The 14,381-nt window shown below is 48.6% G+C and overlaps 1 protein-coding gene across 1 annotated transcript; it reads right to left on the bottom strand.

Annotated features, from left to right (window-relative positions):
- Positions 1–379: 379 nt before the first annotated feature.
- Positions 380–14,381, bottom strand: ANGEL1 (angel homolog 1). Its single transcript, XM_067532766.1, has 10 exons — positions 14,205–14,381; positions 10,439–11,038; positions 9,651–9,877; positions 8,973–9,042; positions 7,941–8,374; positions 7,023–7,149; positions 6,078–6,188; positions 5,024–5,093; positions 3,798–3,961; positions 380–2,777 (listed from the first exon to the last, which is right to left on the bottom strand). Exons 1-10 carry the CDS (start codon positions 14,266–14,268, stop codon positions 2,617–2,619), a joined length of 2,028 nt encoding a protein of 675 aa, XP_067388867.1. The 5' UTR covers positions 14,269–14,381; the 3' UTR covers positions 380–2,616.

Genomic DNA, 14,381 nt, shown 5'->3' with positions numbered 1-14,381 from the left:
GGCAGAGATTAAACTAATGTAGGGGGTGTGGTGTGCTTGGGGGGGTCAACTAAAAAAGGGCAGGGCAACTAAAGGGGGGCCATGAGTGCCAGGGCAGGGCAGTAGCACAGGGGTCGTGGGGGCGGGGCATCAGGGAGGCAGCTGCGGGCAGGGGAAGGGTGGTAGGTTTGGGGCCGGAGTGGGGCTGGGGAGGCTCAGGGGCAAACTTCCAAGGTCGGGTGAGGCAGGGAGCAAACCAGTGGCAGAAAGAGGTGCCTGAGGAACTTCTACAATGGAAGTTTCATCACTGAGTTTAGGCACCTGCAGGGGTAGGCAGCAGCCAAGAAGTGGCATTGTGGATTGCAATGGTGCCTAAAACTGGGACTTAAGTGCCTAAGTCCTTTTGTGGATCTTCCTACTCCCCCACAACAGACTTTTGGACAGCATGCACAGATGAACAATAGAATCCTACTCACCCACTTCCAACATCATGATAACAATGGGGTCAGTCACACACATGCAGGCATCATTCCCAACAGCTTGGGGTGTGAGGAAAAAGACACACAAGTGCAGTTCTCCCCTACCCCACAGTAAAGACAACAAGGGGACACAATAAAGAAGGTCTGACTGAGACAACCTGAAGGTTGGACAGAGGCTCTAGGAACCAGCAACAGCTTATCCTGCTTTCAGAAGAAAGGTTCAGGAGTTGAGCTCTCTTTGTTTAAAGCTATTTACAACAGCCCAAGCGGGCTATGCCAGAACGACATCAGGGGTTGAGGCTTCTGGTGGCCTATTTGATGTGAATGCCTGGTTTACACAGATTACAAGCTAGACCCAACCTCTCCCCTCTCCTTGCCACAACCGTTGCACGGCTAATACCCAAACCCACTCCCCTCTTCCACACAACTAGCTAACAAAACCTCATAGTTCAACAGAAGTGTAACCAGACCCCTAAGGGAAGGGGGCTCTGCCCTCAGGAGACCCAGCAGCCACTTTTACTGAGCAATTATTCTGAAATTATAAAATTTTATTTTTCAGGTAAGATATTTAAGAAAGTAACACTTAAAACACTGAAACCTCGCCAATGCATTATTCAAAACAACCCAGTTAAAGTTATTTCAAGCTTCTCACCTCCCAAAAGCTGGCTGAGATGGGGTCAGGAGATTTCTCAGCCCCAGAAGTGGAGTTTAAGGGTGGAGAACTCTTCTGCTAACATTCTTTTCATAACTCATTGATAAATACTGAGCACCAACAGTCAGGCCAAGCTGTGGAATCTGACCTGTGGGGTCCAGCACCAACCCCCCCCCCCCCCCCCAAAAAAAAAAAAAAAAAAAGAACTAGTAACAAGCCACTGCTGACCAGTAATTATATCAACACATGACAATGAGGCTACAATAGGATCGAAGTACTGAAGGTTTGGCTCCAAACCCACAGGCCTCCAAGTCACAGACAGAGAAGCAGCTCCTATCAGCTCACCTATCTTTATAGGGTAGACTGTAGAACAGGGCAATGATGTACAAACAAAACAACGTTTGGCTAGTGGAACACTGCGGTGCTGGTTATTGACCTCTGGGCTGCAAAATGTAGTAGTCAAGGCTCAGAACAGATCATATGAACTGCCTACTAAAAGGAAGAGAAAACAGCTATTCCTTCCCTCTTTAGCATTGTTCTGGAGCACCTAGCACAGCCCCTCAGCACTCTCATTTTATCAGCCTAGAATTGTCCAACGTTCCTCCTGCATGAAATCCCTAGGAAGGGCCTAGGCAAATTCTTCTCTATCACTTATAGGTGCAAAAGAGGAACAAGGGACTCTTCCAAGATAGTCAGTAAGGGAGCCTTTCCAAGGATCTCAGATTTCTGCTGTGGCAGTTCCACGATCCCCTATGATGGTTCTGCAGAACTAGCACCTCCATATCACATTCAATGTCACAGTGTCAGACATTATTGGTACAGTGGTCTCATAACAACAGAAAGTTCCTTATGGTAAGTTCTTTAAACTTCAAACTCTCACTCTGCTGATGTGTGTGCTGGGTTCAGAGCTGGGTGAACCTGATAGAAACTCTCTTTGGGTATCACTAGATAAAGGCTACTTCAATTCCATTTCCAAGCCATCATCAAGCCTACTCCTGTCTATGTTACAGGTGGCACAAGGGCTGCTTGGGTTAATCCAAGGGGAATAACTAAGAAATTAAAAAGAATCACTATTTTGGTGTGGCAGAAGATGGTTGTGAGCACCCCACATTCGTCTCGAAACTGCACCTTATCTTGCCCAGCTCACTGAGGAATGGTGCACAGAGACAAGTAAACAAGAGGGAATCATGTTGACTCCTATAGCGTAAGAACATCACTGCTAGAATATCTGCCAGATGTAGCAGGACCAAACAGGTAAGGAAGTTAATTGCCAGGGTCCCTTTAAGAGATGGTGCAGCCAGAGAACAACTGGGCATCAGCCAACACTGAAGTCCCATGGAGTAGCAATGCAGGGAAGGACTCAAACTTCCTGGCCCCCTTATGCTCCTGTTACATGGGGGAGTGGAAAGGAAGTTTCCTATAAGCCAACTGGGGCTCTGAATGCACAATTTCTGTATTCTGCATTCAGCCCAGCTCATCTGAGGGGACCCAGACAATCCCCCTCTCTCAGGCACTGGAGATCTCTAAGCCAAAGCTAGCTAGCAGACAGAGGTGATCAGATGAGCAAAAGGGATTGGGTAAGCCATTCGCCAACCACAGGACATCTTCAGAGAGCAGAGAGAGGCGGCCAAGCAGTTTCAGGGCTCCATCTCGATATAGCCTGCGACCTGGCAAGGGAACGGGAAGAACATGTCAGATGGAGACTGGGGCTTCATGCTCAAACACTTTGCACAAACACAGAGCAGAAAACATATGCTACACAGTCAGGAAACAAAGGTGTGTCCACACAGACAACCTATACAAAACAACGTCCCTCTTCATGCCTGGATACCATAGCAACAGGTACCCTAAATGCTTCCGATATATGGATTAATGCATGCACCAGCACACACAGGAGCTCCAGCACACACTGTAGTCATCAAGCAGCTGTTCACAAGGAAGCTCTAGCTAGTTGCACTCAAATTCCCAGAGATGAATTAGGCTCTACTTGAAGAGACTTGTGTACCATTGGCTGTGAAAGTTACATGCCTTAACCGTGTCAGCCCACTGGCTTGGCGGAAACAAACTTTGAATTGAGGGGAGACTTCACCCCCAAAGAGACACTCCACCCCCAAAGAGCTAGGTCTCAGCTGAGGGAGTGAGGGCTGGATGCAATTACTTGCACACCTTCATCAACACAACTCTTGCCTCAAATAGTGTGACGCTTGGAGGGGGTATCACTGGGAGGCAAAGTGAGATGCCTCCTACAGGTGGACTATGCTGCCTCTACAAACTACCAGGCCAGGGGACCCCAGATCTCAATGCCAACTGCCTGTGGGGATGGGTCCAGGGCATATGCTAGGTGAACTCAAGGCAAAGTGTTGGGCAACAAGAAAGTAAGATTCCATTCTACTTTGACTTCCCCTTAAAGACTATGGCCTGGACAGGCAGAAGTGTTGTATCTCCTCAACAGCATGAAATAAAGATCTTGTCACCCCAGCTAGGGAGGAAGGCATTTCTCCAAAGTATATAACTCAGCCCTTACAGGGCACAGATCCCAGAAATTGCATGCTGCCAAACCCAGCAGCCACTCCTGGCATGGTGGAGATACACTCCCCACCGTGCAGAGCTCCATTTTGCTGTACCACACAGCTCCCTCTTAGCAAGGTGGGATAAGCTTTCAGGAGGCCCTGTGTTGTCGCACTCACCCCCTTTCTTCCCATTTTCAATGGGCTCTGCCGAGTAGAAGATATAATCAACTGTAGCTCCAAGGCCCATGGGCATGGTTGTGACCTCAGTGCGACCACTCTGGGTCAAGAAGTGGCTATAGGCAGAGGTCAGATTAAGCCCATGCTGGATAACGCCTGGAGACCTGCAGAGAAGAAACAGCCCCCACATTCCCTCACATGGGAGAGGGGATGCAAAGCTCAGTGCTGGAATCTAAGCCACCTTCTTGAGGCAGCTGTTTATAGATTATTTCTATACATAATTTTTTAATACATTTTAATGCTCATATCCACGAGGGACTGTTAATGCCAATTCTACTAAGACATTGAGTGGATAAGGGCAGAGGCCCCCAAACAGTGCAGCACGCCCCTCTAGGGGGGTGCAGAAGGGCCCGGCCAGCTCCCATGAGGGGCAGGGAGGGAATGCCACCCTGCTCTGGCCCCACCCCCTAGCCATGGTTCTGGCCTCGGTTCCCAGCTTGACCCCCAACCCCACTCCCAGCCCTGGCCGCAGGGTGCCGCGGCCCCACCTCCAGCACCCAGCCACTGTTCCCCGCTTGGGCCCCAGCTGCTGTGGTCCCTCTCTCCGTCTTGGCCACCGCAGCCCCGCTCGGCCCCCAGCCTCAGCCACCAGGGGCCTGCTCCCAGCCTCAGTCCCCAGCTCATCTAGGGCTGTGGTCTCAGCCCCTGGCCGCTGTTCTCGACTCAGCCTTTGGCCACCGCACCCCTGCTTCCAGCCTCAGCACCTGACTGTGGCCTGCTCCCAACCATGGCCCTGCTCCCTGGCCCAGCTGGGAGGGAAGTAGGAGGAGGGTCATGTGGAAGACAGAGGTAAAGGGGGGTGTGAGCTAAAAATTTTGGGGACCACTGGGATAGGGGCTGGAGATGCTCCCACACCAACACACAGTTCTGCCAACACACTGCATTCCTGACCTGTAGCACCAACCCAGAGTTGACATGGCAGCTCCCAGCTGGCAATGCAGCCTGGTGTGGATCTGACCAGGTGTAGACAGATTTTTCTGTCGGATACTCTCCCACCCCAGTGAGTTTTTTTCCTAGCCTGGGAGAAGGGATCATGGAATTATTTCAACCTTTGCATTAATTTAGCTTCCCGTGCCCATTTTCCAACCACCCCACCATAGCCACTCCAAGGAGGGATGCCACTAGCTTCATGGGGCCCAGCTGAAGTATTCATCCTTCCACATTACCTTGGGAAGAAGAGCTCTGGATCGGGATCATTCACTATGGAGAGATGCTTTGGCCAATGTGCAGGACGGTCTAAAAAGGAGCAAAGAGATTCCAGTTGGACATGCCACTGGGCCTGGAGCAGTTTGCTCATTCTGAATTTGAAAGCTCCTCCCAGGACCCAAAAGGTCTCTTATTCCTGCCCCAAGAGTCCCTCCGTATGCTAAAGATGACCTCATGGACCAGCACCCTCAGGAGTGACAATACATGCTAGGAAGTCAGGGCAAGATTCCAAAGCTGAATGAAAAGTGCTCCGGTCTCCCCCAACCCCCCAAAAAATCAGTGGGCCAATCCCAGTAACAAATCAGTGTAACCAACTTATTCGGGTCAATCAGCTCCTGTGCCTAGAGCTGTGGACATTATCATTGCCCAGCAGCTGAACCAGTGGGCCTCTACTAAACCTCTACTGTCAGAGAAACTCAGAGAGGCACACAATTGGGATCATGAAATGGGTTGCCTGCCCAGAAGAGGTGGGGAATGGGGAGAACAGAACCAAACATGTCAAAGGACCCAGAGATGAGGAGAGGTTCTGCTTCTCTAGTAGCAGATCTAGTGCCAATATGTAGTCACCCCCTGATGCCAATTCACATTAGCACTGAAGCAGCTCAGGTGCCACCATAGCAGGTTCATACTTCTTCCAGTGGAACTGGAGGCACAGAAAGAATAGAAAAATACTTACCCCTCTCCAGAACAAATGGGAGGATAGAAAATGGACTGAACTCTCTCTGCCATTCCTCCACACAGGGAGTAAAACACAAAAGTCAGCAAATCAAGACTTGCTATACACGAAGCAGGTCAATAATTGAGAGCTGCCGCTGAGCCCTTATCAAATCCACTTGTGATCACAGAAATATGACGCAATTGCAGGCTCCCACCTGCCCCAATCCCTGCCTTTTCTAGAGCTCATCCAGCCTACAATAAGCCAAGTCTGGTCTCTACTTGTTGACTTCAAGTCTTGCCAAAGGCAACTCATGCGTGCAGAAAAGATGTTGAAGTGGGGAAAACTTGCCCCAGTACCTGGTTTAACATCTGTCACACCCTCCAGCAGAATCAGATGTGCAGGTCGTTCACAGGCAGCATCACAGAAACGGAACTGCAGCAGGAAGTCCCGGCTGTACTTGCGTCTGTCTGCAGAGCAGAGCCAGTTCAAAGGAAGGAAATAACCAATATGTCAGCTATCTCTTTAGGTTTCCATGCCAAAACCACCACCAGAGTACATGAATGCCATGGTGATGGGCATGACACAAGAACCTGAATATAGAACAGAATAGACATTGTGATCGAAGAGGCAAAGACTGTCTAGACTGCAGCCCAGCAACTACACTACCTATTGCTGATGCGCCCATCTGTGTGGTATCTGGGAGCACCACAAATTCAGAGCTTCCCCTTCCCAGCTAATGGTATACAGTGGCAAGAAACCAGTCCATTTCTAAGAAAGGCATTTGGGGTGTTTATGACTCATATGTTTGCAAAAACCCGCCTGAAGAAGGAAAAAGAGATATGGGTTCAGCCTGGTTTCTAGGGAGTTCATTTATATCCATTGAGCTTCCGCTAAGAACGCCCTGGCCTGGGCTCCATATGCTGAAGCATCTCTGGAGAGCAGAGTGAGAGGCTAAGTGGGCTTTACAGAACATAGCGCTTTGAAGAGAAAGACAAGGCCCTTCAAGCTTATCCCATATATGACCAGGATATGAAGTACCGGGTGACATTCAGCTTCCAGCAGTGCAGGAAGATGGCAGAAAGCCAGGCTGAGATGAGTTATGGGGCATACAAATGATACACTTCAAATCAGGTACTCTGAGAGAAGAGAATCCTTGTCAAGGAGAGTGCCTGGTGCAGCACATTCCCCAGCCCTGCCTCAGGGGTTGTGCCAATGTCCTGCCAAGAGTGGAGACTGCAGATCAATGAGAAGGAGCAAGAGCCACCCAATAACCATCATCGAACGTTCACACCACAGCTCACCTGATTTCTTTGGCTGGCAGAGAGTGATATATTGGCAGTTGTCCGTTATACCCAGACAGCTGTGCCAGAGTGGGGTCTGCAGCTTCCGCTGGTGTAGCTGCTGGGAGAAGTCTTCCTGTCCAGAAACCTGCATAAAGGCAACAGGGTAGAAGTGAGGGGAACAAAGCACCAAGAGGAAATGGTTAAAGCAAGGCCAGCAACATGCACAAAGCAGAAACCTCATGATGAGACAGGCACAACACAATCAAAGAGAACAAATACCAGCACCCAGACAGAGCCAAAACACCGGCATAACCGCTTACACAGAATAAGTATCATGTAAATCTGCAATGCAGCTACAAGCTGGGGAACATGGAACTAGTAAAAGCGGGGGGAAAGAAAAAGGACATTTCTGTTGAAAATATTTTTCTCAGACCATTTTGAAAGCCAGTGCTTGAGTGTGAGCTGGTGTGTTTGGATGCACCACCACAGAAAATACATGTAGAGGAGAAGTGCTCGCATGTGTGTATATTTCAGGAACAGAACTAGTTTTAGGCCCAACATTTAGATAATATTTCCATGAATATGGATTTGACCTCCCCCTACATTAACTATCACCCAAGTACAACAGAGATGGATGCGTGGAGAATCATGAACTAATCAGTCCAGTTTCACCATCTGAGCTAACACAAACAAACAAGCAGCATCAGTGGTGAAAAGGAAACAAGGTTTTAAAAATTCTCTTTGCTTCACTAACCTCCACTGGTGTTAGGAACACAGGACAAGATTTACTATATGCCTATGAATTTGATGCTGAGTAGGGTTCATTCTTTATAAGAGGAAGTAGCCTTATAACAGTGATCAGAGACACAATTACATAGAAACTCCATTCCCTGCATTCCAAAGCGCTGTTCCATGCCATTCCCTATCTGCACCTACCTTCCAGGCTGGCATCCCATGGTAGGAGAGCTGACCATTCCGGATGAACTTGTACAACGGGGAGTCAGGCACAGCGTTCAGGTCTCCACACAAGATGATAGGACAGTAACTGCCCTCAATAGTTTTCGCAACCTTGTCAACCTCCGCTAGGAGCAAGGCCATCTGTGCAAGTTTGATATCTCCTCGGCGGGGATTATATAGCACATGAGTGTTAGCCACACACAGGGGGCTGGTTGCCTTCTGTCCTATACCCTCTGGGAGTAGAGGCTGCAGCAGCAGAACCAATCCCACATTGTCTCTGTTGAGGATGTCCAGGCCAGGCCGGAAGTATTCTACAGGACTGGCACTAATCAGCTGGAACCTGCTGTGCTTGTAGCAAACTGCGCAGCCATCTGTCTTTTTTCCTGTTCTCCGTTTGTATAAGCACACAAAGCCTGTAAAGAAACCACCACCCATCAAGAGGGCCCAAATAGCTAGGAGCCTGGGCTCCCCTTTAGTTAAATGGAGCAAAGCACATGAAATCTGTGTTGCACGATTTAAACAACACAACAAATGGAACTCCCACTACTTGCTTTGGGAGACTGTCCCACAGCCCAGCAGACTTCACCGGCAGGAAGACTTCCCTGATACCCAGTTTAAATTTTTCTCTTGCTCACTTTCAGCCCATACCTTCTAATTATACCCCCAGGGATGCTCTAATCAATCTCTCTTCCGCTGGCTCATGCCCTTGTAGGCAGTTCTGTCCTGCTAGCCATCATTTACCATCAAGTCTCTTTTTTCTCTTCATATAAGCCAGACTCCTGATGAGTCTTGTTGCTCTCATCTGCCAATCTAGGGAAGAACTGGTCACAGCAGGAACAGGACAACAATTGAAGGGGTGCAGACAGCTTCAGAAATGTAGCCATCAAAACCTGGGGTAGGGACTACTTCTGTAAACAGACAGCATAGCTCTGGAGACATCAGTATGGAGTATTCTCAGCCAGTCTCAATCAAACCTGGAGCTCCGGACATAGAGAAAAGATTGGGACATACCCATCATCCTGAACGTTGGCTCTAGCTGTTCCCAGTAGTGATTCTCCTGCACCTCCTGGAGACACAGAACCTGGAAGGAAAGCAATAGACCTACCGCACTCTACCATTGCTTGGCAACAGCTATGTTGTGTTTTGTTTTTAAAGAGTTGGGATGGTGGGAGAAGACAGGGAAAAACAGTTTCCCACACTTTAACCCCTTCACCCAGAAAGGCTGTCTAAGCAACTTTCCCTCCAGCTAGAGCATGCAGAACAACTTCTGGAGCACATACTTCTCATTCAGTTACCCAGTGGGGAAACAAAAGTGAAACAAGATTCACTTCTGATCCTCAATGGCAAGCACACTTCTTCCTCAGCAAGGTAAGCTAGCCTAGGGAACACAGAAGCAAGGAACAGGAAGTCTACCCCCGTGCAGGCCTCATCTCTAGGCTTGTTCCAGATTGCCCTACAGGCTCTGCCTCCTCCCCAAGAGCTGCACCAGGCTGTCTTGCCCCCACTTCTATTAGATAAAGTTGAGCCCCTCCAATCAAAGAATGATTGTATGCACACAGACTGCAACCTTGTAAGGTTATAGGAGGCTGTGAGCCCATAACCAGGGACTCTAATAGCCCCAGAGACACTGACTTTACACCCCAAAAACTCTGGTGACAGCTGACATGAAAGGGCCTGGGTAATACTCACATCAGGGTCCCAGTGCTGGATCTCCTGCAAGAGGTTTGGGAGACGATAGCTCCAGTCCAGGATATCTGGTTGGCAATGCAGGTAGAGATCAGGGCCTTGCTCCACCAGATCCTGGGCCAGAATGTTGTAAGACATGACTCGGAATTCAAACAGAGGCCCATTCTCTGAGCCCAGCTCTGGAACAGCAGGCTGTGCAGAGAGATCCTCCCATTCCCTCCATAAAATCTCTATATGTAAGAGAGAGGAAGACAGGTCAGATCTATGCTGCTGGGTATCCCTCCCTATATCCCATTCCCTGGGATGGCCCTGCTGGCGGGGACATAAGGATTGGCTGTTCTTTTGTTCCCTGAATCTGGCACTAAATAGACCTTTGGATGATTGTCTTTGATTAATCTGAATAGCTGTCAATAGAGATGGGATGGCAGGGTCCTAGTGGGGAGAAAAATGTTTTGGAAAAGCTCAACCATTCTTTGGAGGCCATCTCCAATATGAAGTAGGCACCTATATTAACCCCACAGGCATTGTGATTAGCAACACTAGCCACTCCAATAATGCCAGAAACCCCTGGCCTTTCTGTCAGGAAAGATTACTTTTATCATTTTCATTACCAGATGCAATCAGCGTGGTATTGAAAGATGCAACCTATGTCTAACAGACAGCAAGTTCAGACATACCCAGCTCACCCAGGAGTTAGTATCCACATGCAGGGAGATCAGGTTTTGTTAGGATACCTAATCCCAATTTAGCACAGCAGGCTCAGAATCAAACAGGGTTGTATTATTACTGACCGTGGTAAGGTTTCTCTTCTGGAAAAGGCTGGAACTGTCCTGTGTCATAAAAGGGCCAGGCTATGGCCTCCACTGGCACCACCTCTGTGTCATGCACAAAGTTCCAGCCCAGCCCAGCAGTATCTTCATTCTCCCTTTCCAGGGCTGGAGAGGTGCAGCCACCAATCTGGTGATCTGTCTGTGTCCTTAAAGCTGCCCAGGCTGCACTGTCCACCAGAGCCACACTTTCCTCTTCTGGTAATTTTGCCAGTATGACTGCAGCATGTTCCTTTGGTCCCAGAGACATTAAGGTATGTAGCTCATCAGGCTGTTGATCACTGCACCATGTGACCTCTGAAGCCACATTCAAATCGCTGAGGCTGGTCATCAGTAAATCTGAGCCTTCCAGCCAGTCACTAGTCAGTGTGGCTGACACTTTCCCCACTGCTGGAGCACTCTCACCACTGTGTAGCCCACCAGCACCTTCCTCCAGCTGCTGCTGCAGCAGGGCTTCCTGCTCTTCTGGGACCGGCCTCCCACTGGGCACAGAAGGGAAGCCCCCTACCTGGGCGGTCGGGCTCTTCGCAAGAAGCACATTCTTTCGACACGTAAAGAAAGCATCTGCCAAAAAGACAATACCAGACACTGGTTAAAATCCACGGCTCTCTTCACTTATTGGCTCATTTCAGCTAGAGAAATCAGTTACTATTTGGTGCAACAGAACCATATGAATGCATCAACAGCACTGAGTGGCTTCTCAAAAAAGATGCACAGTTATAGTTCTGAGTAACTAAAGCTGCCTCTTAGGTATGCTGGGCCATATTCTGACTTTGGTTATGCCGGTACAATCCACTGACTTCAGCAAAGTGGTGCTGATTTAACTGACAGTAAAATTTAGACTGGTTTTATGTTATTATTTATACAGTGCAATAGGTGGTCAGCTGAACAGCACCTAAGTTATAGTACTTTGGCACCTTTCAGCCAAACACAAATACATTTAGCCACATGGGGCAGAGACCTCAGGAAGGAAGTTCTAGCAGCTGACTTTTGGAATGGGTGTATTTTCAGGAAATGAACAAGGGGTCCTCAGCTGACAGCATGTTTAGTTATCAGGAATTCCCATAATTGCATAGACCCAATACAGAAGAACCATTCTGTATTGAATTGTCTTTTCAAATGCAGGTAAGTAAAGGAGTGGGGAGACCAATACAGGAAGCACAAACAGAGAAGTTAAAGATGGAAAAGCCCCATTAGGGAAAACACCACCATGAAAGAAACCCCCGTTTGAGAATAGGAAGACCAAATATTCATCCAGTGGGTGTGAATGACATCTGTAATGGGCCAAAATACTACAATGCATGTTCAACACCAGAACATACTAATTTTACTGGAGGAAAGAAAGTGAGGGAGAGTAGAAATTTTCCTTTTATACCATTCAAGATGATAAAAGCATTCATGTTCTTGCTAATATCTCTGTGCAATCGTATCCCCATTACTGATTAGCAGATTGTGTTCTCTGCAAATCATTCTTCTCCTGTTCCTTGCTCACTCTGTACACCTTGTAAGGGAGGGTCACCCTAGATAACAGCATGCATGGGTCAGCAATATCACTGCAGGCTTTTACTGGCATTTTCTAAGTCAAAGTATTTTGTATGGGTTAAAAGTGAAGCACTGACACAGAGAGACATATTCCCCATATCAGTATATAGAAGCATTTCTAATATGTGCAACACTTCAGTATTTAGGCAGTGGACGCCATTAGAACTGCTAGTAACAATAAGAACTAAGTATTATAATAATGTACAAATGTTTAAGTCTGATTTCAGAAAGGTCATCTTGGCATTCAGTCACTCCTAAGTAGGTCATAAAGATCATTATGAATGTTCATTGATGCTGTGAGGATCTGGCAGGGCCCATCTCTCTTGGGCCTTGTCTACACTAACACTTATACCGGCACAACTTTTGTCACTCACAGAAGGTAAAAACACCACACCCCACCACTTGTTTAGGTGGTTTTATTCTGTCGACGGGAGAGCTAAAGCTCTCTCTCCTGTTGACATAACATGGCTACACAAGTGCTTATGGTGGAAAAACTTATGTTGCTCAGAGGTGTTTTTTCACACCCCTGAGTGACAAAAGTTTTGCTGGCATAAGTGCTAGTGTAGACAAGGCCTTCGGATACACTCTGCAATCCTGTTTAGAAACCTAGCTATACATGTGTTACTAGAGACAGTAAAGAGGAGGCATCCATTTCTCCCAGTATCTGCTTACAAACCAATCAGTATGTACCAAGCAATAGCAGAGTGGGGGATTTCCTTTAAGCTGTGAGGAACTCCACCCAATATTTGTCACCACTATCAGCAGTATATGTCCCATCCTCACATCCTGCTCCTCTGCCATCCTTAGTTTGAAACAGTTTGATTCTATTGATCTTTAGAAGAGAGAATTAAGAGGGTGATGAGTGTGTGTATTTTCATTATTAGTCTTTTACCGGGATATTTCCGGTTGGAGATTGAGAAGAGGGAATAGTTGAGAAATGAACGGAACTGCAAATCAGGGTTTGTCTACACATAAAAGCTATTCCAAAAGAAGACAAGAGTGTGAATTTACAATGGATTAGGTATTTCACAATGACTGCATGTATAGACAAGTGCTTATAAAAATGTATTATTATTCTCAAGGCACTTTGTTTCAGATGCACCCTTTTATTTTATTTTGAGGGGGAGTGTGTATACACTGAAAGAATTATTTTATTTCTAAGGACATTCCCCTCAAAATGGTTTGCTTTAAATAAGTTTTCCAAAAATGAAGACCATGCTACTGCTAGTAGTCAGTACTAGCCTACAGGAGCCTGTCTCCCCAGTAGACCTGCTGCTGCTTATTTTTGTAGCCATCAGGACTGGGGTTTCCTGACAGGGTCTGGAGAAGCTGCTCTTCACTGTATGCAATGGTCAAGGGTGGGGTTCTCTTGCAGAACCTGGAGGAGATGGTCTCACCTGACCACTCCACCAAGCCTCCACTCTCTCCTTTAAACCCTCCTCTGATGAGCTATCAAACTAAATGACAGAATCTTTACTCCTTTAAAACAGAGAGAAAGTGAGTAACTGTTCAGCCAGACTTGAGAACTCAGCTTCAGATGCCTCTCAGCCCTGCCTCCATCTGCCTAGAACCCAAACTCCTCAGGGCAGAGACCTTGTCTTCTGATGTGAAAGTGCTTAGGTCACTGCTCGGCAATGCTTAAATTAGAGGGCCGGGTCGGGGGGCTGGGCAACGGGCCTCCTCTCTAGGTGTAGGGAGCTACCTCACTTCTATTGAATGACCCCATCTAGTCTCACTACTGTTTACATTAAAGGAAGATACTGACATTCAGGCCCCCCTACTTTTTTACCCCCATAATTTGAGCACTGCTGCTAGACCTAAACAAACAACAATCAGGCCTAGGTCTATCCAAAAGAGCCTGGGGGACGCTGGTGAGCGCTAGGGGAGGCACCCAACAGGGCCTGGCAGAGCTGGTCTCCGCAGGATACAGCGCTGAGAGCTGCGTGTCCCCTGGGAAGGCCTGTCGCCCGGGCCCGGGAGCTGAGGGGGTCAGTCTGCGGGAGGAGCGGGCCTGTCACCCAGGACCGGGGTCTCTACTTGCTCCACGGCCGCCGGGCAGGGCCCGTGCTCTCTCTGGCTGCACCCCTCCGCCCCCGAGGTCGGCGCTGCACAGGCCGTGACCGTGAGAGGGACCTGGGGGGGGGGGGTCTGCCCCTTCGCCCAGCGGCGCCCGACCGGGGGTTGGTACCTCGGAGGGCCCGCAGGAGCCGCGCCGCGGGCAGCAGCAGGTAGCAGAGCACAGTCCCGATCATGCCGCCCGGCCCGATCCGCCCCCAGCCTCCGCCCCGCCCGCGCGTCAGCCCGGCTCCGCCTCTGCCTCAGCAACAAATTTATGGGCGGCAGCAGCCGGCAGCCCGGGCCCGGC

This window comes from Emydura macquarii, unplaced genomic scaffold, assembly GCF_026122565.2.
Source record: "Emydura macquarii macquarii isolate MOO-44397 ecotype Brisbane River unplaced genomic scaffold, CSIRO-AGI_Emac_v2 contig_374, whole genome shotgun sequence".
NCBI classification, from domain to species: domain Eukaryota; kingdom Metazoa; phylum Chordata; order Testudines; family Chelidae; genus Emydura; species Emydura macquarii.
This window is presented reverse-complemented; position numbering and strand designations above follow the sequence as displayed.